The 23460-nt window shown below is 38.8% G+C and overlaps 1 protein-coding gene across 1 annotated transcript in view; it reads left to right on the top strand.

Annotated features, from left to right (window-relative positions):
- Window positions 1-23460, top strand: part of hmga2 (high mobility group AT-hook 2) — a 46322-nt gene that overhangs the window by 16443 nt on the left and 6419 nt on the right. Inside the window, exon 4 of the mRNA XM_073838266.1 lies at window positions 18628-18660. Coding sequence (XP_073694367.1) covers window positions 18628-18660 — 33 coding nt within the window. The remainder of the gene's footprint in view (window positions 1-18627; window positions 18661-23460) is intronic.

The following is a 23460-nucleotide window of genomic DNA, read 5'->3' as shown; positions in this document are numbered from 1 at the left end:
TAAAATTAAAAAAGTTAAAATACACACACACACACACACACACACACACACACATATATATATAAACAATTTAATATTAAAATGAAAAAATAATAACTATAATTGTATCTTAGTAATATTAAATTGTAAATTTGTAAATTATAAATTGAATGAAATGAATAAAATAAACACAACACAAATCAAAATTAAATAGAAAAAATAACTATAATCGTATCTCAGTAATATTAAAACACTGAAACATGCTAGAAATTATGCAAAATTAAATAATTAAATTAAATAATATATATATATATATATTACAAAAAAACAACAACACAATTTAAGATTAAAATGAACAATAATAAAAAGTTAATTGTATCTCAGTAATATTAAAATAACTGAAATATTTTAGAAATGATACAAAATTAAATTAATAAAATTGTATATATATATATATATATATATATATATATATACAAAAACACACAACAAATTAAAATTTAAATGAAAAATAATAAAAACTATAATTGTATCTAGTAATATAGAAATAACACTGAATGAAATTTGTTAGAAATTATACAAAATTAAATGACTAAATAAAATTAAATCATATATACATATCTTAGTAATATTAAAATAACACTTACATATGTTAGAAATGCTAGAAAATTAAATCATATATGTGATATTATAATTTATATAAGTTACATAGTTACAAATATATTTATATACATTTACAACAACACATAAATTAACATGACAAATAGTAAAAACTATAAATGTATCTAGTAATGTATGTAGTAGTCAACATTTGAAGTGGATCAAAACCTTTCATTAAAGTTGTCCTAAAACCAAAATAATACCCGTTCTTGTCTTAGGACAACTTTGCTGAACTTTCTTGATCAACTTCAAATGTTGACTACTCTATATATATCTATATATATTTATGTGTTCCACCACCACAATCATTGTAAACAAATCCTGAATTTTCCATATATATCACTCAGACTACTTATGCTTCAAAATGATGACCATATGTCAGGTGTTGTTTTGTAAAAGGACATCTTTGAGTATAAATAACTCCATTCACTGGGTGCAGAATTGCATTCTAACATTTCACTACTCATCTCTACTCAGCTCTCGTCCTCTTGTTATTTATAAATCAGGCCAACAGGAAGTCCCGCTATAGGGAGAATTCTGCGGATCCCCTGCACCAGGCGTAATGTTATCTGCTAGATTTGCTTCAGCGGCCAAAAGACTGATTTATTGCCCCCCTCTTCCTTTTCCGGGTGCTCCTCCTGCACAGGTGCGGAGACGGACCGGGCCCGCTGTGCCAAGCGGACAAGCCGCACTGTGTTGCGGAGGTGGGGGCGCGTTGGAACGGACTATCTCTGTCCTCAAACGGCTAACATTATTCAGTTCCCTTTCATTCTGCCAACTGGCCGGCGTCCAGCGTGTTTACACGTTCAATTCCTCTGCATGGTGGAGAAGGGAGAGGTTCTTGTGCTCTCCCCAGACCTTAGTGCTTGTTTGTTACCAAGGCAAGAAGTGGGAATGCCGGCGAAGACAATAGATTTACTTCCCATGGCGTCTTCAAACCGTGAGGGATGTCACTTGCGCTCAAAAGATCTGGCCCAGAGGTTGACACTATGATGTCCACCTCATCTCACGCCAAGAATTCCTTTGATATGAGCTTGATGACAGGGTCGTGATTCATGCGCGCTCTTCCCTTCCCAGGTGGTTCGCTCCACCAGTGTTTGTTGGACCATGACGGCCTCACAAACATCTGAGCCGATTGGAAACAATTGGGATGCCGTAAACCTTAATGCTCCCACCTCTAGGAGGAGATGATGAAATGAGTGAATGAATAAGCGAGGAGGCACAAATGAGCGGAGGACAGGAGACGGTGGGGAGGAAGTTCTCTCTCATCTCACACAAGGATCTGATGCTTTTGGCTGGAGGACAGACAGTGTTGTCAGGTGGTGAGGAGTGGAATCAGAGCCGAGGGAAATGGGAGGGAGAGTCTGGCAAGGAAGAGGGGAGGCGCTCGGCGTTTCAAGGGGAACAAGGGCTGCGATTGGGAGTCATCCAACAGTCTCGATTTGGTGGGGAGGCTTGGAAAACCCTCAGCCGCTGCCAAAGTGTGAAAAGATTTTTTTTCCTCTCTCTCTCCTTCTTCCCTTTCTTAATGTGTCCATGTGTGAGGCAGGAGGAGGGTATTGTGATGGGAATTTGGTGTCAAACATCAAAACCTTTTTATAGCCTTCGCGAGCCTCCCGGGCAAAATATTGAACTCGGCAGTCAGCTGAGGTCCTGTCCTTCTCTGAGTCACTGGCTTGGCCTACGCTTGGTCTTTCAGCCTGTTTTTATTCCTCGCATTTCCTCTTCCACACCAAATGAGACTGAAATAGCAAGACGCTGTCAGCCTTGTTTAAACTTGTAAACATATCCCAGTGTTTGAAGAACGCCAAAGTGAGACTTTGCGTTGAGTCATATGGGCGTCTGCACGGGCTACTACTTTTAAAACTGACCCTGTTCACTTGGTGTCATTGTGCGTGATTCATCAAGGCCCATTATTCAAAATATTTCATCAGAATTTAATAACTTGCTCCGCCTAGACTTTTCTTTCCATATGATTCACCTAGACTAATGCTAACGTAATATGTTAAGCAAAGGCCCAAATATCCAAGATGTTCATGTCTTTCTTCCTTCAGTCGAAAAGAAATTGGAAAAGAAAAGGTTTTTGAGGAAAATACTCCAGGATTTTTTCTATATAGTGGATTTCAATGTGGATCAAGGGGTTGAAGGTCCATATTGCAGTTTCAATGCAGCTTCAAAAGCCTGTACACGATCCCAGCCTGGGATTAAGGGTCTTATCAAGCAACAAATTATATACGTTTTAACTCGTCTCGCACTAGGCCAACTTCACGCATTATGTAATCATGTTGGAAAAGTCATGCGTGACGTAGGCGGAAGTACTGACCCAATGTTTACAAAGTGAACATGCAAAGAAGGTCAAATGGCCTTTAAAAAGGTAAAACAATGATGTCAGATAATTTTGAAAAGGTAATTGCTACTTTTATCTTACAATTCTGACTTTTTTTCTCAGAATTGCTTGATGTAAACTGGCAATTCTGAAAAAATAAACTCACAATTCTGAGAAAATATGTCTTTTTTCCCCCTCAAAATTGGACTTCATAACTTGTGATTGAGAGTTTATATCTCACAAATTTTTATCTTGCAATTTTGACTTTATAACTCGCAGTTTATATTTCACAATTCTGAGAAAAAAATCAGTAAAGTCCAGAATTGTGAGAAAAAACTGAATTGAGAGATACAACTTGCATTTGCGCAAAAAAGTCAGAATTGCATGCTTTTATCTCGTAAATTCTGACTTAAGTGCTAAAAACTCACAAATTTGAGTTAAAAAGTCAGAATTGCGAGATACAACTCGCATTTGCTCAAAGTCAAAATTGCAAGTAATTCTGACTTTATAACTCGCAATAGTGAGTTTATATCTCACAATTCTGAGAAAAAAGTCAGAATTGCGAGATAAAAACTCAAAATTCCGAGTTATAAAGTCAGAATAGCGAGGAAAACAAGTCAGAATTGCAAGTTTTTATCTCGCACTTTTGACTTTGTAACTCACAATTGTGAGTTTTTATCCTGCAATTCTGAAAAAAAGTCAGAATTGCAATATAAAAACTCACAATTACGAGTTATAAAGTCAGAATAGCGAGAAAAAATGTCAGAATTGTGAAATACAACTCACATTTGCGTGAAAAAGTCACAGTTGTGAGTTTATATCTCACAATTTTGAGAAAAAAGTCAGAACTGCAAGAAAAAAACTGAAGAGTACGACAAAAAAAGTCTGAATTGCAAAATACATTTCTGACTTTATAACTCGCAATTGTGACTTTTTAATCTTGCAGTTCCGACTTTATAACCCGCAGTTTATATCTCAGAATTGCAAGATAAAAACACAATTACGACTTATAAATCGTAATTGCAAGATACAACTTGCATTTGCGCGAAAAAGTCAGAATTGCACGTTTTTTTATATCTCGCAATTCTGACTTTATAACTTGCAATTGTGAATTTATATCTCACAGTCCTGAGAAAAAAGTCAGCATTGCGAGTTTGTATCACGCAATTCGGAGAAAAAAATTAGAATTGTGGGAAAAAGTCACAAAAACCTTTTTTTTAAATTCAGTGGCGGAAACAGGCTTTCATATTTAATGTATTTAATGACAGTTCATGCAATATATTAATAGATTTGTAAAAGACTCAAATAATTATACTCATAATTTTGACTTATGTCGTATTATTGATGAAATCAAGTTTTGCCATATATTTTCAGCTCGTAGGTTGTTTTGTTTCGCGTGGAAATACGTGACAGCACAGAAGTAAAAACGGTTGTGAATGTCAAGTCATGTTGACTCGAGTTGAAGCGCCATTCTGTCAATTTCAGATTTTGCTAGAATAAATAATAAGAAGGTCTTGTGGGTGAAAACAAACTTCTTGTTTGTACAGCATGTTCGGAAAAGTTACTTTTCATAGTTTTGATTTCCTCTGGCAGGACTCCCCCAATTAGGCGTAGTTGGATGGTGACTAGATTTTTGTAATGAGCTGCAAACATTTTATTAGCAATTATCGAAAACCCTGGGCAGGAGTTGGGGTCTTGAAGTATGCACTTGCAAAAGCTTCATTTACATTGTGGCTTGGAGCCGTTCCTGTCCCTCACTTGGATGGCTGTGTGAGTTAGATACAGCGTGAGAGAGAGAGAGTGGACATCTCTACCTCATTCCCTGCATTCCCTGAGCCCTCTCCCCTCCTCTCGTCTCTTTTTCTATCTCTCTCTCTCCCTCTCTATCTGGGGCACGAGAAGCTGAATTCCTGCCAATAGGGGCGTGTGTTCAGTCTGGGGCTCTACTCACACAGCAGGAGTTTGCTGGGACCACCTCAACGGATTTCCACCGGTGACCCCTGTGACCTCTTCTCCCTCATCTCTCGCTGCCCCCCTCCCTTTCCTGTTTCAGCTTCTGGAAGCGCTTTAATCATTTTGCTCTGAGCCAGCAACCATAACAGCTGCCTCGATAGGTGCTCCAGAGATGAGAGTGTGAGAGGCGAGCGATTGTAATGGGGGAGAGAAGAAGTGAAAGCAGTAGGGAAAAAGATGATTGCAAGAACTAAATGTGACCCTGGACCACAAAACCATTCTTGGGTAGCATGGGTATATTTGTAGCAATAGCCAAAAATACATTGTATGGTTCAAAATTATCGATTTTTCTTTTATGCCAAAAATCATATATTATATAAAGATCATGTTCCATGAAGATATTTTGTAAATTTCCTACCGTTAATATATCAAAACTTAATTTTTGATTAGTGATTTGCATTGCTAAGAGCTTCATTTGGACAAATTTAAAGGCGATTTTCCGAATAAGAAATAATCACTTTTAGAGATTAAAAAAGTCATTGCAATCATGAGAAATAGTCACAATTACTTGTAAACTGACCTTTATAACATCATAATACTGTATATATTTTATTTTGCTGTTGGCATTCAGTATTTTTTAGCTGATAAATCCTTAAATTATGAGGTAAACAGTCAATAAATAAATAATTGAATAAAATTATGACCTTTTCCCTCATTCTAATGTCATAATGTTAACTTTTCATCTCGTAAATATATCTTTTTGTGTTGTGAGATTGACTTTTAATGCCAAAATTATGACTTTTTATCTCAGAATTTTACCTTTTTTGTTGTAATTTCAACTTAATATGTTATGATGTTGAGTTTTTATCACTAAACTTTGACTTGTCATAAATTTGATATAGTATGTCATAATTATGACTTTTTGCTCAAATATTTTTTTCCCTCCTGGAAATGGACTCTCATAATAAGAAATGAGATAAAAAGTTAAAATAAATAAATAAAATAGACTTTTTTTTCCTCATTGTGTCACAATGTTGATGTTTCATAACTATCATTTTATGTTGTAAGATTGACTTTTAATGCCATAATGTTGAGTTTTTATCTCTGAATTTTGACTTCTCATAAATTTGAGTTGATATGTCATTTTAAGTTTAAGTTTCTAAGATAAGAACAGCACAATGCAATGATTTGCAATCAGTGATTCATTTATAATCAGCACTTAAAGGGACAGAACAACCCAAAATAAAAATTCTCTTAATAATTACTCACCCTCTTTCGGTCATCTTTGTAACACAAATTAAGATATTTTTGATGAAATCTGAGAGCTTTCTGACTCTGCATAGGCCGCAACACAACTGACACATTCAAGGCCCAGAAAGGTTGTAAGGAAATCATTAAAATAGTCCATGTGACATCAGTCGTTCAACTGTAATGTTATGAAGCTACAAGAATACTTTTTGAGTGCAAAGCAAACAAAAATAATGACATTATTCAACAATTTCTTCTCTTTCATGTCAGCCTTGTATGTGGTAGTACCGTTACTGTCTATGCAAGGTCAGAAAGCTCTCGGATTTCATCAAAAATATCTTAATTCGTGTTCTGAAGATGAACGAAGGTCTTACAGGTTTAGAATGAATTAATGACAGAATTTTTTTTCATTTTTGCTTGAACTATTCCTTTAATTAACCAATCCATAACGACAGCATCAATGCTGACGTGTGAATGAATGCAGAAAAAAAAGTGAGGCAGAGGGCGAGGAAGACAGGAAATCTTTGTGTTTGTATGAACAGGGAAAGGTATGTGACATACATTATTAATGGTGACACCTCTGCGACGCAAGTCCTTTTTCATGGTATGGCCAGGCGGGGAAACGGTTCACACAGCGGGCTGCACACATGCATTCTTTCACTGACGTCTTTCTCCAGGCACTTCCAGGACATTTCCATGAGAACATGTATGTTAGAGTGACTTTGATTTATACACCCCAAATCTGAAGAAAAACAACCCCAGATTTAAAGCTGTTAGAAACCATGACAGTGTTATGAAATATTACCAAGTTCAGGACCTCTGCATTCACTCTTTTAAAAACAAATATCTTCAGAAGTTTGTTTTCAAAGCCTGGGCCTTAAAGGGATAGTTCAACCAAAAATGAAAATTCTGTCATTAATTACTCACCCTCATGTCGTTCCAAACGGGTAAGGGTCTCGTTCATCTTGGAAACACAAATTAAGGTATTCTGATGAAATCCGAGAGCTTTCGGATCCTGCATAGACGCAACTATCACGTTCAAGGCCCAGAAAGGTAGTAAGGACATTGTTAAAATAGTCCATGTGACATCAGTGGTTCAAACGTAATTTTATGACGCTACGAGAATACTTTTTGTGCACAAAGAAAACAAAAATAATGACTTTACTCAACAATTTCTTCTCTTCTGTGTCAGTCTTCAACACAGTTGGAATGTTTAGTAGAATCGAAACAGACTTTGGCAATCAGATCGAAAACTATAAATCTATATTTCAGAGTATGTAAAGCATCCCATTGGACTGACTGAGGTATTGACCCAGTTCCCAATAAAGACCCAACAGAGCTCTAAAAACTAAAATAATGACTTTATTCAACATTTTCTTCTCTTCTGTGTCAGTCTTTGACACAGTTGGAATGTTTAGTAGAATCAAAACAGTACATCATAAGTATGACTTTTTTCCAATTTTTATTCTCCCGGAAATAGACTTTCATAATTTAAGTTCCTAACGAGATATTAGATAAAGAGTCAAAATAAAATAAAAATTTTTCTCATTGTGACGTTAATGTTGACTTTTCATCTCAATTATGTATCATTTTATGTTCTAAGATTAACCTAAGATGCCATAATTATGACTTTTTTATCTCATAATTTGACCCTTTTTTATTTCAGAATATTTTCAGAAATTTTCGCATGTTAGAAATAAATATGTTGTGTCAATCACGTATATACACTGCCTCCAAAACTTTCGTTCGTCAAAAAAACGTTTGGATCAGGTTCGGTTTTCTGCGTTTTTGTATCCATAGCAAGCATTTTGATAGGAAAGGATAAAAAAACGCATACGAAAATTTCGGACTCAGTGTGCAATGACATTTAATGTCATAAAGTTGGCTTTTTATCTCTGAATTTTGACTTCTCATAAATTTTAATTAGTACGTCATAATTATGACTTTTTGCCAATTTGTGTTTTAATAAGATATGAGATAAACACTCGAAAAATCTATCTTTTTATGTTGTAAGATTGATTTTAATGCCATAACTATGACTTTGTATCTCATAATTTAACCTTTTTTTGTTGTAATTTAAACTTAAAATGTCATAACGTTGACATAAAACATTTTTTATGAAATCCGAGAGCTTTCTGACCCTCCGAAGACAGCAACACAACTACAACTACAATGTTCAAGACTCAGAAAGGTAGTAAGGACATCATTAAAATAGTCCATTTGACATCAGTGGTCCAAGCTGTAAGGGTTTTGTTCATCTTGGAAACACAAATTAAGATATTCTGATGAAATCCGAGAGCTTTCGGATCCTGCATAGACGGCAATGCAACTATCACGTTCAAGGCCCAGAAAGGTAGTAAGGACATTGTAAAAATAGTCCATGTGACATCAGTGGTTCAACTGTAATGTTATGAAGCTACGAGAATACTTTTTGTGCCCAAAGAAAACTAAAATAATAACTTTGTTCAACAATTTCTCCTCTTTTGTTTCAGTCTTCGACACAGTTGGAATGTTAGAATCGAAACAGTACATCATAAATATGACTAGATAAAGAGTCAAAATAAAATAAATAAATAAATGTATGACTTTTTTCTCACTGTGACGTCAATATTGACTTTTCATTAGATATATCTTATGTTCTAAGATTGAATTTTAATGCCATGTTTATGACTTTTCTATCTCATAATTTTTTTTGCTATAATTTAAATTTAAGGTCATTGCATACCGAGTCCGAAATTTTCGCACATTAAAAAATAAATACGACCTCACGTTGTGTCAATCATGTTTACACACTGCCTCCAAAACCTTTGCCCGTCAAAAAAAAAAAGTTCGGATTGGGTTCGATTTTCTGTGTTTTCGCATCTGTAGCAATTACGTTGTAATTTAAACTTAATATGTCATAACATTGACATAAAACACACATTTTTATGAAATCCGAGAGCTTTCTGACCCTCTATAGACAGCATCACAACTACACTCTTAAAAATAAAGGTGCTTCACGATGCCATAGAAGAAACTTTTTGTCTCAATGGTTCCGTAAAGAACCTTTAACATCTGAAGAACCTTTCTGTTTCACAAAAGGTTATTTGTGGCAAATAAGGCTCTTCAGATTATAAAAAGGCAAGCAAGAAATGGTTCTTTAAAGATCCTTTGACTGAATGGTTCTTTGTGGAGCTAAAAATGGTTCTTTTATGGGATCGCTTGAAGAACCTTTTGAAGGACCTTTATTTTTAAGAGTGTATCATGTTCAAGACCCAGAAAGGTAGTAAGGACATCGTTATAATAGTCATTTGACATCAGTGGTCCAACCTGTAAGGGTTTCGTTCATCTTGGAAACTCAAATTGAGATATTCCGATGAAATCTGAGAGCTTTCGGATGCTGCATAGACGGCAACGCAACTATCACGTTCAAGGCCCAGAAAGGTAGTAAGGACATTGTGCACAAAAACCATTGGACTATTTTAACAAAGAAAACAAAAATAAAGACTTTATTCAACGATTTCTTCTCTTCTGTGTCAGTCCTCAACACAGTTGGAATGTTTAGTAGAATCAAAACAGACTTTGGCAATCAGATCGAAAACTATAAATCTATATTTCAGAGTATGTAAAGCATCCCATTGGACCGACTGAGGTATTGACCCAGTTCCCAATAAAGACCCCACAGAGCTCCAAGAACAGGAAAACAACCCCTCAAAACTGGAAAGTTTTGTGGAACTGAAGTAAAAAACCTGAATTACTGTGCCGACCCCCACCGCCCCTCTCCCTTCTCTTCCTCTCTCCTTTGAGAAACTCTGGGAACTGATTTCACTTCAAACAGCAGAGGCTCCTAAACGGACCAGATCCAATTTGTCTGCGCTTTTCTTTCCCTCCAGAACACCCCCTCGAAAAAAAAACCTTCTAACAAAAGGCTGCTTGTCCTGCCAGGAATTTTCCACATTCCTTGCTCTGGCAGACATTTTTCTTTTCTACAAAGGGCCCTTCGGCAAATTCCCCCTAATCGCAGGGTTTAGCCCAGCTCTGATAGGTGGCATTCATAGCACTGTTTGGTTGGGGAGGGCGCCTTGATTTGGAGTCCGAGAAGGGACGTGCGGACGAGGGGGGGTCTCTCGGACCTGGAATCCTTTCAGATTCGGCCGAACCGGTGGAGGCATTCCAAGGGAGATCACAAAGCCAGTGCTGTGGCCCTGTACCCTGGAGATGTCTGGCTTGTTTTCCTCACTTCCACCTCCAGTTTAACAGAACATGTGGCCTTTATTCATGGGAGCGGAGGGGGTGCAGTTACTGGGTGGCTCGTCTGTGGGGTCCGCCTCTAGTGAGGGAGTCCTTGGATAAGTTTGCCTCATCAAATCAAGCAGAGTGTTTTTTTATGTTTCCTGTCTTTGTGGAATTCTTGTCAGCAGCCCTAAGGAGACTATGTTCAAGTAAGGGCCATTTTTTCCCCCACAAACGCAAAACATATGTTCGCCGTTTAAGTTTAAAGCAAATGTGAGCTGCGTTCCATTTTTCTAAACTTTCCCTCTTAATTTTACCAGGCAGTCAGGTAAAATGAATACGGCTTATGGGCAGGAAAGGGTCTCTTGGGCTGTACCATGTTAAAGTGGCTCTGTAACAGTGCAGATTTGGACATTCATATGCTCAGACGGACTCTTATTTTGCGGGAAATTCGGCCAAATTCTGCGTATTTAAACCGTCAAATATATTAAATGAAGCCAAAAGCACTAGGGGTTCAGCAACATTTTGGCCGGCAAAAAATCACTAAAAACACCAAGTACGGTTTTCCACTACAATCTGCAAATTTGACAGATTGGATTACAGAAATTTTGAGATTTAGAAAAAACATGTCAAATATTTTGAATGAAAAGGCGTTTATAGTTACATGTGTTTTTAGTTTTATTTATATACTACTAAGTAGTATTTATTAATAATTTGATACATTTTCACTTTTCATTTTAATTTTAGTTTGTTTTAGTAATTTTGTGATGTGCTTTTGTCATTTTTATATTTCTATTTATCTTTCATTTATTTTCATTTCAGTTTATTATTTAGTAATTTTAGTAAATAATACAGTGCAATTTTTTTTTATTATATTTTAGTTTTTAATCTAATCTTTATATTTATTTCAACCTTATTTTAAGGTTGAAAAATGCGGTAAAACACCAATTATGGTTGTCTGCCAAAAAATTCAAAAATTGATAGATTCAATTACAGAAATTTTGATATTTCGAAAAAACATGTCAAATAATTTGCAGGAAAAGACATTTACCATTTAAACAGTAAAATGTGTTTTTTAGTAGTATTTATATACAACTAAATAGTATTTATTATTAATTTTATATATTTTTACTTTTCATTTTAATTTTAGTTGAGGTTTTTGATGTGCTTTTGTCATTTTTGTTAGTTTTTTTTTTTATATTTTTAGCTTTAATTTATTTTTATTTAATTTTAGTTTTAGTAATTTTAGTACTTAGATGCACTTTTTTTTATCAGTTAGTTGCAATTTTCAAAGTTTTTTTTATTTGAGTTTTTTATCAAATATTTATGGAAGCCCATTTCTGCCACTGAATAAAAAATAAAAAAGGTAATTGTGAGTTTGCAAGAAATAGTCAGAATTGCTAGATAAAAACTTGCAATTCAGACTTTTTTTCTTGCAATTGCGAGTTTATATCTAGCAATTCTGACTTTTTCTTAGAATTGTGAGATATTAACTCACAATTGCGTGTTTTAAAGTCAGAATTTATTGAGCCTTTTTTTTTTGCAATTGCAAGTTTATATCACACAAGACTTTATAACTCACAATTGCGAGTATATAAAAAATATAAGTTTTTAGTTTAAAGTGAATTTTTAGTTTTTACTTAACTCTAACAATACTGGTTAGATAGAACAGAAAGCATAAAGTTTGTACTGTATAGCTTGTCAAATTAGTAAAAAAAATAAAAAAATAAAGCAAAATCCTAAATAAACCTGCAAGGGGTGTGGAATGTGTAGAATTGTTATGAATTGAGTTCAAATTCTGTAATTTTGAATTAAAACCCTGGTTCTTGCAGATTAATTTTCTTGTTTATTCCACAAATTATATTGTCAAAGAAGCTACAAACACAAAATTGGAATAAAAATGGAATCTCCCAGTGTTCAAGATTTCAAATATAGATGTCCTCCATTTTTTGTAGTTAGGATTCAAAGATCCCAGGAGCAGTGAATGAGAGAGAGAGGCATAAATATCTCTCCAGTGCAGTTTCTTGTAAGAGGAGGGAGGGGTTCCCCCACAGTGTAAAGCTTTTAGTAAATGACTCTTGGCGCAGAGAATGGTTTTGGTAAGACATGCCAGGTCCTAAGAGCAGGAGTCTTCCACTAGCTTGGCTTTGCTCTGCCCCGGCACGTTCTGTTCTGGAGCTGCTGAGACGTGCAGCTGCGCGCTCCCAGCTTTTTGCCCCCAGGTACCTGTGCCAGAGGCTGACTTACAGCCATTACATAATCTCTTTGTGTAACTGGCCCAAAGACCTCTTCGCATTCTTGAAGAGTGAAGCATCTCCAAAACCATGTCTACCAAACATACTTTCCAATGATCAATAGTTTTTAAAGATCCTCCCACCATTCAAAGCGGGATGAGAGACCATGGCAGCAAGAAAACATTTCTACAACAATATGAATCTTTTCATGCAGACGTTATTTGAAAGCTAAGATTTGCTTGAGTATTTAATGATAAGAAGAGTTTGTGTGCCATTTTCTAAGTTAAAGGGATAGTTCACCCAAAAGGGGTTTACTCACTCCCAAACCATCCTAGGTGTTTATGACTTTTTTTCTTTCAGATGAATACATTCGGATTTGTATTTAAAACAAGTCCTGGCTCCTCCAAGCTTTAAAATGGCAGTGAATGGCTGTTGAGATGTTGAAGCACAAAAAAGTAAATCAATCTATGATAAAAAGTGCTCCACATGGCTTCAGGGCGTTAATAAAGGCCTTCTGAAGTCAATCGATGTGTTTGTGTAAGACAAATATTAAATAAAACTTCCAAAAAATCCACTGTAATGCTAGTTTTAGCGAGCATATTTTAGATTACAATTTATAAAGTTTCAAATATGGATATTTTTCTTACACAAACACATTGGTTTGCTTCAGAAGGTCTTTATTAACCCTCTGAAGCCTTGTGGAGCACTTTTCATAATGAATGGATGCACTTTATTGGACTTCAAAAAAACAACACCCATTCACTGCCATTATAAAGTTTGGAAAAGGCATTTTGTAATATACCTCAGATTGTATTCGTCTGAAAGAAGAAAGTCATATACATCTAGGATGGCTTGAGGGTGATTAAATCATGAGGTAATTTTCTTTTTTGCATGCAGGATAGCTTTTGGGGAACTATGAGTTTTCCGGCCCACAACGGTACACTCACACAATTTTATGGTATAACCTCAAACGTTTTGTGTCGATAAGGTTAGAACAACTTTAAAAGAGTCCGCCAGACCAGACAGGATTTAATAGGATGTCAAAGATGTTGCTTATCTTATTATTTTAACTCCTTAAGGGAAATAAATGCTCTGTACTGAAAAGGGAGGAATTGTACCTCAAGTGGTCCTTAGCAAGATGTAGTACTTTTTCTCATTCTCATGTGGTTTCAAACCTGTATGACTTTTTTTTTAAAAGGTGAAAATATCTTTCCCAACAGAAAAAAAAATAAAGGATGCCACATTCTTTTACACCTCTTTGTCACTGTTTTTTATTTTGGAGATACTGTTCACCAGTGTTATCATTCCTGAACACGGTGGGTGTCTCCGCTTTCCTCCGTTTTCCTTGTTTCAAGGCATGCGTAACACTCTAGGCTGGAAAATAATTCACAGTAGTACTTGTTTCCAATGTGGCACGTTGTGGCAAGCAATGAACTCCGAGGCCAGTTGGCAGTGTGGTGTTAAGAGCTTGGAAACTCACTCTAACTGTCGAATTACTCTTTAATCTGTCACTTCAGTGAGAAAAGGCTTGAGATTCTTTTAAGATCTCCTTTAGCTTCTCTAAAGGTGTGTTTCTTTAACTGGTAGCAGTGGAATGGGTTTTTGCAGGGAGTGGTTGATTCTTAATTGATTATATTTGGTATGTAGTTATGTCTTTGGCTTTAATTGCTATAGGACAATTGTGTTCATTCATGAATGGTCAATCATGCCAACTGCAACGTACTGTAGCCTCACGTTTTTGTGCTGCACGTTGAATGTGACTCACAACTTGAAATAATATTTGAGCACTTGCTCTCATCTCATGTTAGCATAAAAATTTAATGGCCTTAACATCCTCTCAGAGTGCAGTTTCTGTTCACTTATGAACACAAGGCTTTACATTGGAAGTTCACCTACTGAAAAGCGAAGCTGTTAAAATGTAACTGCAAATGGCTCGCATTACTCCATTTTAACAGCTTTCGCATTTGCAGACAGGATTTTATTTGAAACGTAACAAATTTGAAGTTAATTTGAGTGAATTAACAGACGAGGTTTTGTCAGATCCTCTGCAAAATATTAATGATTTTATCAAAATAAGAGGGATCATATAAAACGCATGTTGATTTTTATTTAGTAGTACTGACCTGAATAAGATATTTCACATATGCAACTATTACAGAAGGTTCAAACACTCACTGATGCTTCAGAAAGAAAAACGTTGCATTAAGAGCTGAGGGGTGTAAACTTTTGAACAAAATGAAGATGTGTTCATTTTTGCCTAAATATCATTTTTTTAATTTAGTACTCTCCTTCAGAAGATATTTACATGTTTCCCAGAAGACAAAGTAAGTAATTTACCTTGATCTTTAAATTCTACAAGTTTTCACCCCCTGGATCTTAATGCACCGTGTTTCCTTCTGGAGCATCAGTTTAAATGTTGTTTAGACCAGCTTACCTTTATCCCACTAAGCAATTAATGTTTTAAAGAAGGTCCATTGGTCACTAATTACATTTTCACATTACGTTTCACAACATTTAACTCAATACACAACAAAAGACAATGTTCTCACATGATAATTAGCTTCTCACCCCAGTTAGTTTCCCTTTGGTCACTGAGCATGACTTCCTACATTAAAACCAGATCTCATTAACAATGAAGTTTACAGAGCTGCGAGGCGGAAGAAAAAACGTGTCACCTTACGCATGAACAGTGATGAACTAGAGTTTCATGAGCGTTCACTGCCTCTTTCATGCCTCTCATTTTCAGTTTATTTCAGCTGTTCACAAGTTATCTATAATTAAGACTTTTGGATATCCGGGACTTGGCTAAATGTATCTCCAAATGATTAACCCAAATTTACCACTGGGACACAAATAGTGTCTGAGAGCTTTTTCCATGTCATTTGATAGCAAATATCTGACGGAGTCATACCCTCCCCTTATTTGGTCCTTACTCCAGATATATAAAAATAATGAGTTCATATTTATTTTGTGGTACCTTCTATTTATGTTACCACAAATTAAATAAAAGCACAGTTAAAGTCAAAAGTGTACATACGTCTTGCAGAATCTGCAAAATGTTAATTATTTTACCAAATTAAAAGGCATCAGAAAAATCCTTCAGCTCAAAAATTTTTTTGTTTTTTTTTAAACATTTTTGTGTATTTGAACCCTTTCCAACAATGACTATGATTTTGAGATGCATCTTTTCACACTGAGGACAACTGAGGGATTCATATGCAACTATTACAGAAGGTTCAAACGCTCACTGATGCTTCAGAAGGAAAAACTATGCATTAAGAGCCATGGGGTGAACACTTCTGGAATTTGAAGATTAGAGTAAATTTTACTTATTTTGTCTTCTGGGGAACATCTAATTATCTTCTGTAGGTTCTGAAGGGCAGTGCTAAATAAAAAAAATAAAAAAAAATATTTAGGCAAAATAAAAAAATGTACACATCTTCATTCTGTTCAAAAGTTTTCACCCACGGTTCCTAAAGCATCGTTTTTCCTTCTGGAGCAACCTTCTGTAATAGTTGCATATGAGTCCCTTAGTTGTCCTCTGTGTTAAAAGATGGATCTCAAAATTATACAGCATAGCAGTACAGGAAACCGATTAGAATTACATGTTTGCTCTTATGGAGAGCAGTTTTGCTGACACTGATTGTTTGTATTGATTGTATAGGAAAAGCCGATCTGTGGAGGACTGTCTGAAGATGGCCGAAATCCGTGTTGGGTTTCCTCTAGGCCTTCAGCTTCACCTTGTCTTTTTAGGAACATACTGTACATCTTGCTCTTTTAGTGCACAAGGGGGTCACAGGAGCCTTGGGTCATTCGGTGTGCAGAAGCGATTTGGTGTGTCAGCTACTAATGACTTCAAAGAGCGAGCTCGGTTTTGTGAAAGACAAGGCTGTGGTTTCCCTTTTTGTTCTGAGGGGCAAAGGGGCAAGTGGGGTGTGGGTTTCTGATGTGCAGGGTGACAAGTTCAGTGCTAACAAGAAAAGAGTCTTTCTATGGAGCTCTTTTTCTGTGCATGTAGAGTAGGGCTCGGTTTTAAAACTAATTTCACGATTCGATTAGATTCTGATTCACAAGCTTGCAATTTGGTTCGTTTTAATTCAGTATTGATTATTTTGGATATATATCAGGTTCAGCACATGCCAAATTTTCTTAAGGAAATGCATCTCTCAACTAATGCTGTAAAATACAGATGAAAGTCAGTTGGTACTACATTTGTATACGAACACTTAAGTTTATATAATAATCAAGCTACAATTACATAAGTATATTTCTACTCCAATGCGTTTTTTAAAATATAAACATTTAAATGCTTGCTGTCATAAAAACCAGACAGATTTATACAAACATAAATTTTACATTGAAGAACAGAACAGCAAAAATCATGATTAATCTTCTATATGTCGCATATATTTAGCAAAATGCTCCTCTTTAGAGTTTTTCTAGCTGAATAATGAGTTTATGATCACGGAATATGTTTTTTCTGAGGTAAATGTGGCATTAAGCGACATTGTTTAGAAGCTTTTATATTGGGATCAGTTCACGCTGCCGCTTCTCTTGAACTGTCACTCCACATTAAACAGCACCAAAACAGCATTAAATGATTGAATATTGTAATAAAATGACAGAATTTGAAATGTAAGACTTTGTATCATATCAAAATTAACAAAGCACAAAGCTTATTGTGATTTATTGGATGGTAGGCATGCTACAGTGTTCGTTCATTAACTAAAAACAGGCTTGACTAATCGATTCTCGGGATTTGAGAATCAATATCATTTCGTAAAAATGAGAATCGATTAAAATCGAGAAATTGATAATGTACAGTATCCTTATGTAACGTACTTTGCAGTTTTGACATCCAGTGTCATCTGTTAGTTGTAAAGTGCACATGGCGTCTTGTATTTCATGTGTTTCATCAGGAAGGTGTTGGAATTCTCCTCCTCGTGTCTAATGCCGTCTCCAAAGTATATTTGTGTGCCGTCCATCCCATTTGGAATGTGTGCATCATTTTCCCAATTTCCCTTTATCGCCAGCTGCATTCTTCGCCTGCTTCCATCCGGTGTTGACATTTACTGTGTTACAGCCTGATAGCATTCCAGGGAGAGCTGGCACAAAACACACCAGCTGCTCCCAACAATCCCAAATGGTGTGTGTGTGTGTGTACTCTATCGGCAGTGAGTTGGCTTTGGTTCCAAACACTGGACACTCTCAGGGTTTTATTTTTTGCCTGGCTCTCAGAGCAGCGGAGGACTCCTCAGCTGTCAAGCTCCGGTCTTAGAAGCACTTCCTGCGGGGTGGCAGTGCTCAGGGTTTATGATGTAATGCGAGTAGGGCACAATCTGGGCATTGTATGCTGTACTATTGCCACTTCATCAAATATTTTATATTTTTACTTTAGCAGTGTAAGCAGTATTCTATTTATTAAAGCCAAGTATGAATCTCATCAAGGCAGTAACAGTTTAAACAATTTTGAACTTATGTTCAGCTATTATTTTTAATAGTTAACTATTTTTGAATTTTTCAGATCATCAGTCAACAAAGCTCATAAATAGCTTTAAATTTCACCAAGCTGATTACTCACTAAAAACTCTCACAGATCATGTTTTCACGCCATTTTAAGTATTATTTTGATGTAACAAAGTGGTTATATCTAAAAGTGAGTTGTTTACTTACTTTTTTAAATTAGTCTTCCCATTAACACCATTATATTGTTCATTCAGACTGATTTGCAAACGCAGAACGAGCTCGAACACATGAGGCGGGATTTATTGCATGAACCAATCATAGCCGAATACAACCAGTCATATCCAATCATATCGCGATGGAGGCATTGCCTCCTCTCACATGACTTTCCCTCATTCATTCTCAGTTACCCCCCACCAAACTCACCGCACGCTTTAGGGCGTCTGTTAAAACTCAATGGGCTCAGGGAAGGCGAGACTTTTAATGTTATATATTGTAGCAGTTATTTATTGCATTCAGAAAATCCTAATTGTTTCTCTTTTTCTCTTTCAGCCACAGCAAGTGGTCCAGGAAAAGCCCGCTCAGGTATGTCAAACAAATCTTTGCATCGTATATAATTAACACAGACCAATATATGGTACTGAAGGCCCATTTGGCTAGAAGAGAATGCCAGCAGCTTGCAAAAATAGATTGAGGATTGTGATTGTGTGAGGAAGGGGATTTGCTGTTTGGGTTTACAAAGTCCTCAAAACCCCAAGTGAGTGAAAGGGGGGCGTAATTCTGGTTTGATGAGAGACCTGCTTGGTTAAGGCTAATGTAAATCCTATAGCGCTATGTGTGGAATCCCAGTCTTCTTTGGTTTCATCCGCTCACAGATGGATATGCAATCTGGCAGACAGGATTAGTTTGGAAGAGTTGCCCCTTTTCTCCTCTCTTGTCAAAATTCCTTCAGAGTATTAACAATGGAGTCGTTTCTATAGTCTCTTTGCACTGTGCTACTTTAACGTGCTCATGAAGAAAGACAGCAGTTTGATGCCTATATGCTGGCTGAATATGACTTAACTATCCACTATTAACAAGTTATTTATATTATTTATATATATCGTTTGCTCACCCTCAAGTTGTTCCAAACCTGTATGAGTTTCTTTCAGCTGCTGAACACAAAAGTGTCACGTTTGAAGGAGATGAGAGATGGGTCCAAATGCAGGTGAAAAGGGTTTTTAATTAAACAAATAAACAAACCAAGACAAAAGGCCAACACGGCACAAACTAAGAACTCAAACACAAAATAAACAAGATCTAGAACATAACTTAAGTCCGGGAATTCAGGAACATGAAAACAAACATGACAGGAGACAGTACAGGAGACAATGCAGCCAGGATGAGTAGTGGGAAATGAGTGTTCTTATAGACCAGATAATTGTGGACAGATGTGAGTGTAATCAGTGCTAATGACTAGACAGGAGTGTACAATTTAGGGAAGTGCAGTGCAGGGAAGGGAAAACAGCGACCTCAGGTGGCTGAGGGAAACCCCACAGCCCAGATCATGACAGTACCCCCTCCCCACGGAACGGCTTCCAGACGTTCCACAAGTCTGGAGGGAGGAGGAACGGGGGACGGCGAATCAGGGGGAGGGATGGCGGGCCAGGCCCGTGCAGCGCAGTCACCGCCGCGTCAGGAACAGAAAGCGCGGTCGTCGCAGCGTCAAGAACAGAGATCGTGGTCTCCGGTGCGTCAGGCACGGAGATAGCGGACACCGCCGCGTCAGGCACGGAGATAGCGGACACCGCCGCGTCAGGCACGGAGATAGCGTTCACTGCCGTGTCCAGAACAGAGTGCATGGTCACCACCGCGTCCGGAACAGAGAGCGCGGTCACCGCTGCGTCCGGAACAGAGAGCGCGGTCACCGCTGCGTCCGGAACAGAGAGCGCGGTCACCGCCGCGTCCGGAACAGAGAGGGCGGTCACCGCCGCGTCCGGAACAGAGAGCGCGGTCACCGCCTCGTCCGGAACAGAGAGGGCGGTCACCGCCGCGTCCGGAACAGAGAGCGCGGTCACCGCCGCAGAGAGCGCGGTCACCGCCGCGTCCGGAACAGAGAGGTCGGTCACCGCCGCATCCGGAACAGAGAGAGCGGTCACCGCCGCGTCCGGAACAGAGAGAGCGGTCACCGCCGCGTCCGGAACAGAGAGGACGGTCACCGCCGCGTCCGGAACAGAGAGGACGGTCACCGCCGCGTCCGGAACAGAGAGGTCGGTCACCGCCGCATCCGGAACAGAGAGAGCGGTCACCGCCGCGTCCGGAACAGAGAGAGCGGTCACCGCCGCGTCCGGAACAGAGAGGACGGTCACCGCCGCGTCCGGAACAGAGAGGACGGTCACCGCCGCGTCCGGAACAGAGAGGGCGGTCACCGCCGCGTCCGGAACAGAGAGGGCGGTCACCGCCGCGTCCGGAACAGAGAGGGCGGTCACCGCCGCGTCCGGAACAGAGAGCGCGGTCACCGCCGCAGAGAGCGCGGTCACCGCCGCGTCCGGAACAGAGAGGGCGGTCACCGCCGCGTCCGGAACAGAGAGCGCGGTCACCGCCGCGTCCGGAACAGAGAGCGCGGTCACCGCCGCGTCCGGAACAGAGAGGACGGTCACCGCCGCGTCCGGAACAGAGAGCGCGGTCACCGCCACGTCCGGATCAGAGAGCGCGGTCACCGCCGCGTCCGGAACAGAGAGGACGGTCACCGCCACGTCCGGAACAGAGAGCGCGGTCACCGCCGCGTCCGGAACAGAGAGGACGGTCACCGCCGCGTCCGGAACAGAGAGGACGGTCACCGCCGCGTCCGGAACAGAGAGCGCGGTCACCGCCGCGTCCGGAACAGAGAGGACGGTCACCACCGCGTCCGGAACAGAGAGGACGGTCACCGCCGCGTCCGGAACAGAGAGGACGGTCACCGCCGCGTCCGGAACAGAGAGGACGGTCACCGCCGCGTCCGGAACAGAGAGGACGGTCACCGCCGCGTCCGGAACAGAGAGCGCGGTCACCGCCGCGTCCGGAACAGAGAGGACGGTCACCGCCGCGTCCGGAACAGAGAGCGCGGTCACCGCCGCGTCCGGAACAGAGAGCGCGGTCACCGCCGCGTCCGGAACAGCGAGCGCGGTCAACGCCGCATCAGGAACAGCGAGAGCGGTCTCCACCCCCTCCGCAAAGCAGGGGCGCTTCCGCCCAGCCTCGGCACTGCGGGTGTCCATCGCCGCCAGGCAGGCGTAGATGAATTTGAACCTCTTGGCCGACGCCGCCTCGAACGACATCCCCGCCGTGTCGGGAACAGAGCTGGTGGTCGCTGCCCCCAGGCGGGGGAACGTCGCCTCCTCAAAAAAAATATTCCTCCCTGCTGGACCCATTAGTGCTGGCTGCATTCTGTCACGTTTGAAGGAGATGAGAGATGGGTCCAAATGCAGGTGAAAAGGGTTTTTAATTAAACAAATAAACAAACCAAGACAAAAGGCCAACACGGCACAAACTAAGAACTCAAACACAAAATAAACAAGATCTAGAACATAACTTAAGTCCGGGAATTCAGGAACATGAAAACAAACATGACAGGAGACAGTACAGGAGACAATGCAGCCAGGATGAGTAGTGGGAAATGAGTGTTCTTATAGACCAGATAATTGTGGACAGATGTGAGTGTAATCAGTGCTAATGACTAGACAGGAGTGTACAATTTAGGGAAGTGCAGTGCAGGGAAGGGAAAACAGCGACCTCAGGTGGCTGAGGGAAACCCCACAGCCCAGATCATGACAAAAAGAAGATATTTTAAAAAATGTTGTTGATGGTGGCCAAAAATACTATGGAAGTCAGTGGCTACCATCAACTGTTGGGTTACCCTCATTCTTCAGAATATCTCAGCAGAAACTTATAGTTTGGAACAACTTGAGGGTGAATAAATGGTGACAATTTTCATTTTTGGGTCCCTTTAATGGTGATATTTTTTTATATGTTGTCTTGATAGACCCTAATACGAAAAAAAAACAAAAACACAATGGCTCGAGATAAAATTCTTCACTCTCCCACACAATCTTCCACACATTTACTAGGAATCTGCTCACCTCCTCTTGTTCGCTGGTGCGGACCAGTTTACGGTGTGAATGCATAACTGAGGCCTGATTTGTTGCTATGTGGGAATGCAAAGACCCCAAAGGCTTTGTGCCGCTCTGGAAGGCCCAGCATTCATACATACACACACAGGTATCTATACGTAGTCTGAGATGGTATCTCTGAACTGGCAAAACTTCCAGCACCATCTTGATTCATTATATGCAGTGAAATTCTTTCTAAGTACAAACTTTTTCAGCCACTGTTTTTTAAGCATCCTACACCATGAGTTTTTAAGACCTCGTTATAGGTTTCAACTTTGTCGCTTTTAAAAAATGTGTCTGAAGACAACTTTGCTCCATCTAGCGATTTTGAACTCATCTTTTCTAAACTCCTCCCCTAAGAAGTGCACCTGAGTGTGGTTTTTTGTTTAGTATCATATGTGATAGAGTTGAGGTCAAAAGTTTACATACACCTTAATTATTTTACCAAAATAAGAGAAATCATACCAAATTCTATTTTTATTTAGTGCTGACCTGAATAAAACATTTCACATAATAGACGTTTACATAGTCCACAAGAGAAAGTAATGACCCTGTTCAAAAGTTTACATACACTTGATTCTTAATTCCTTTACCTGAATGATCCACAACTGCGTTTTTTTGGTTTAGTGGTTTCATGAGTCCCTTGTTTGTCCTGAACAAATAAACGTCCCGCTGTTCTTCAAAAAAATCCTTTTTTTTTTTTTTTTTTTTTAGCATTTTTGTGTATTTGAACCCTTTCCGACAATGACTATGATTTTAAGATCTATCTTTTCACACTGAGGACAACTGAGGGACTCATATGCAACTACTACAGAAGGTTTAAATGCTCACTGATGCTTCAGAAGAAAAAAGAATGCATTTCACCGGGGGGTAAAAACTTTTGGAATTTTTCTTATTTTGTCTTCTGGGAAACATGTAAGTATCTTCTGTAGCTTCTAAAAAAATATGATATTTAGGCAAAATAAGAAAAATGCACACATCTTCATTCTGTTCAAAAGTTTACACCCCTGGCTGTTAATGCATCGTTTTTTTTCCTGCTGAAGCATCAGTGAGGGTTTGAACCTTCTGTAATAGTTGCATATGAGTCCCTCAGCTGTCCTCAGTGTGAAAAGATGGATCTCAAAATCATACAGTCATTTTTGGAAAGCGTTCAAATACACAAAAATGCTAAAAAAACAAAGAATTTGTGGGACCTGAAGGATTTTTCTGAAGAACAGCGGACAGAATTCTTTTAGTGATATTTTTTACCACTTACAGT

This window comes from Garra rufa, chromosome 4 (genome assembly GCF_049309525.1).
Source record: "Garra rufa chromosome 4, GarRuf1.0, whole genome shotgun sequence".
Classification (NCBI taxonomy): Eukaryota; Metazoa; Chordata; class Actinopteri; order Cypriniformes; family Cyprinidae; genus Garra; species Garra rufa.
This window is presented reverse-complemented; position numbering and strand designations above follow the sequence as displayed.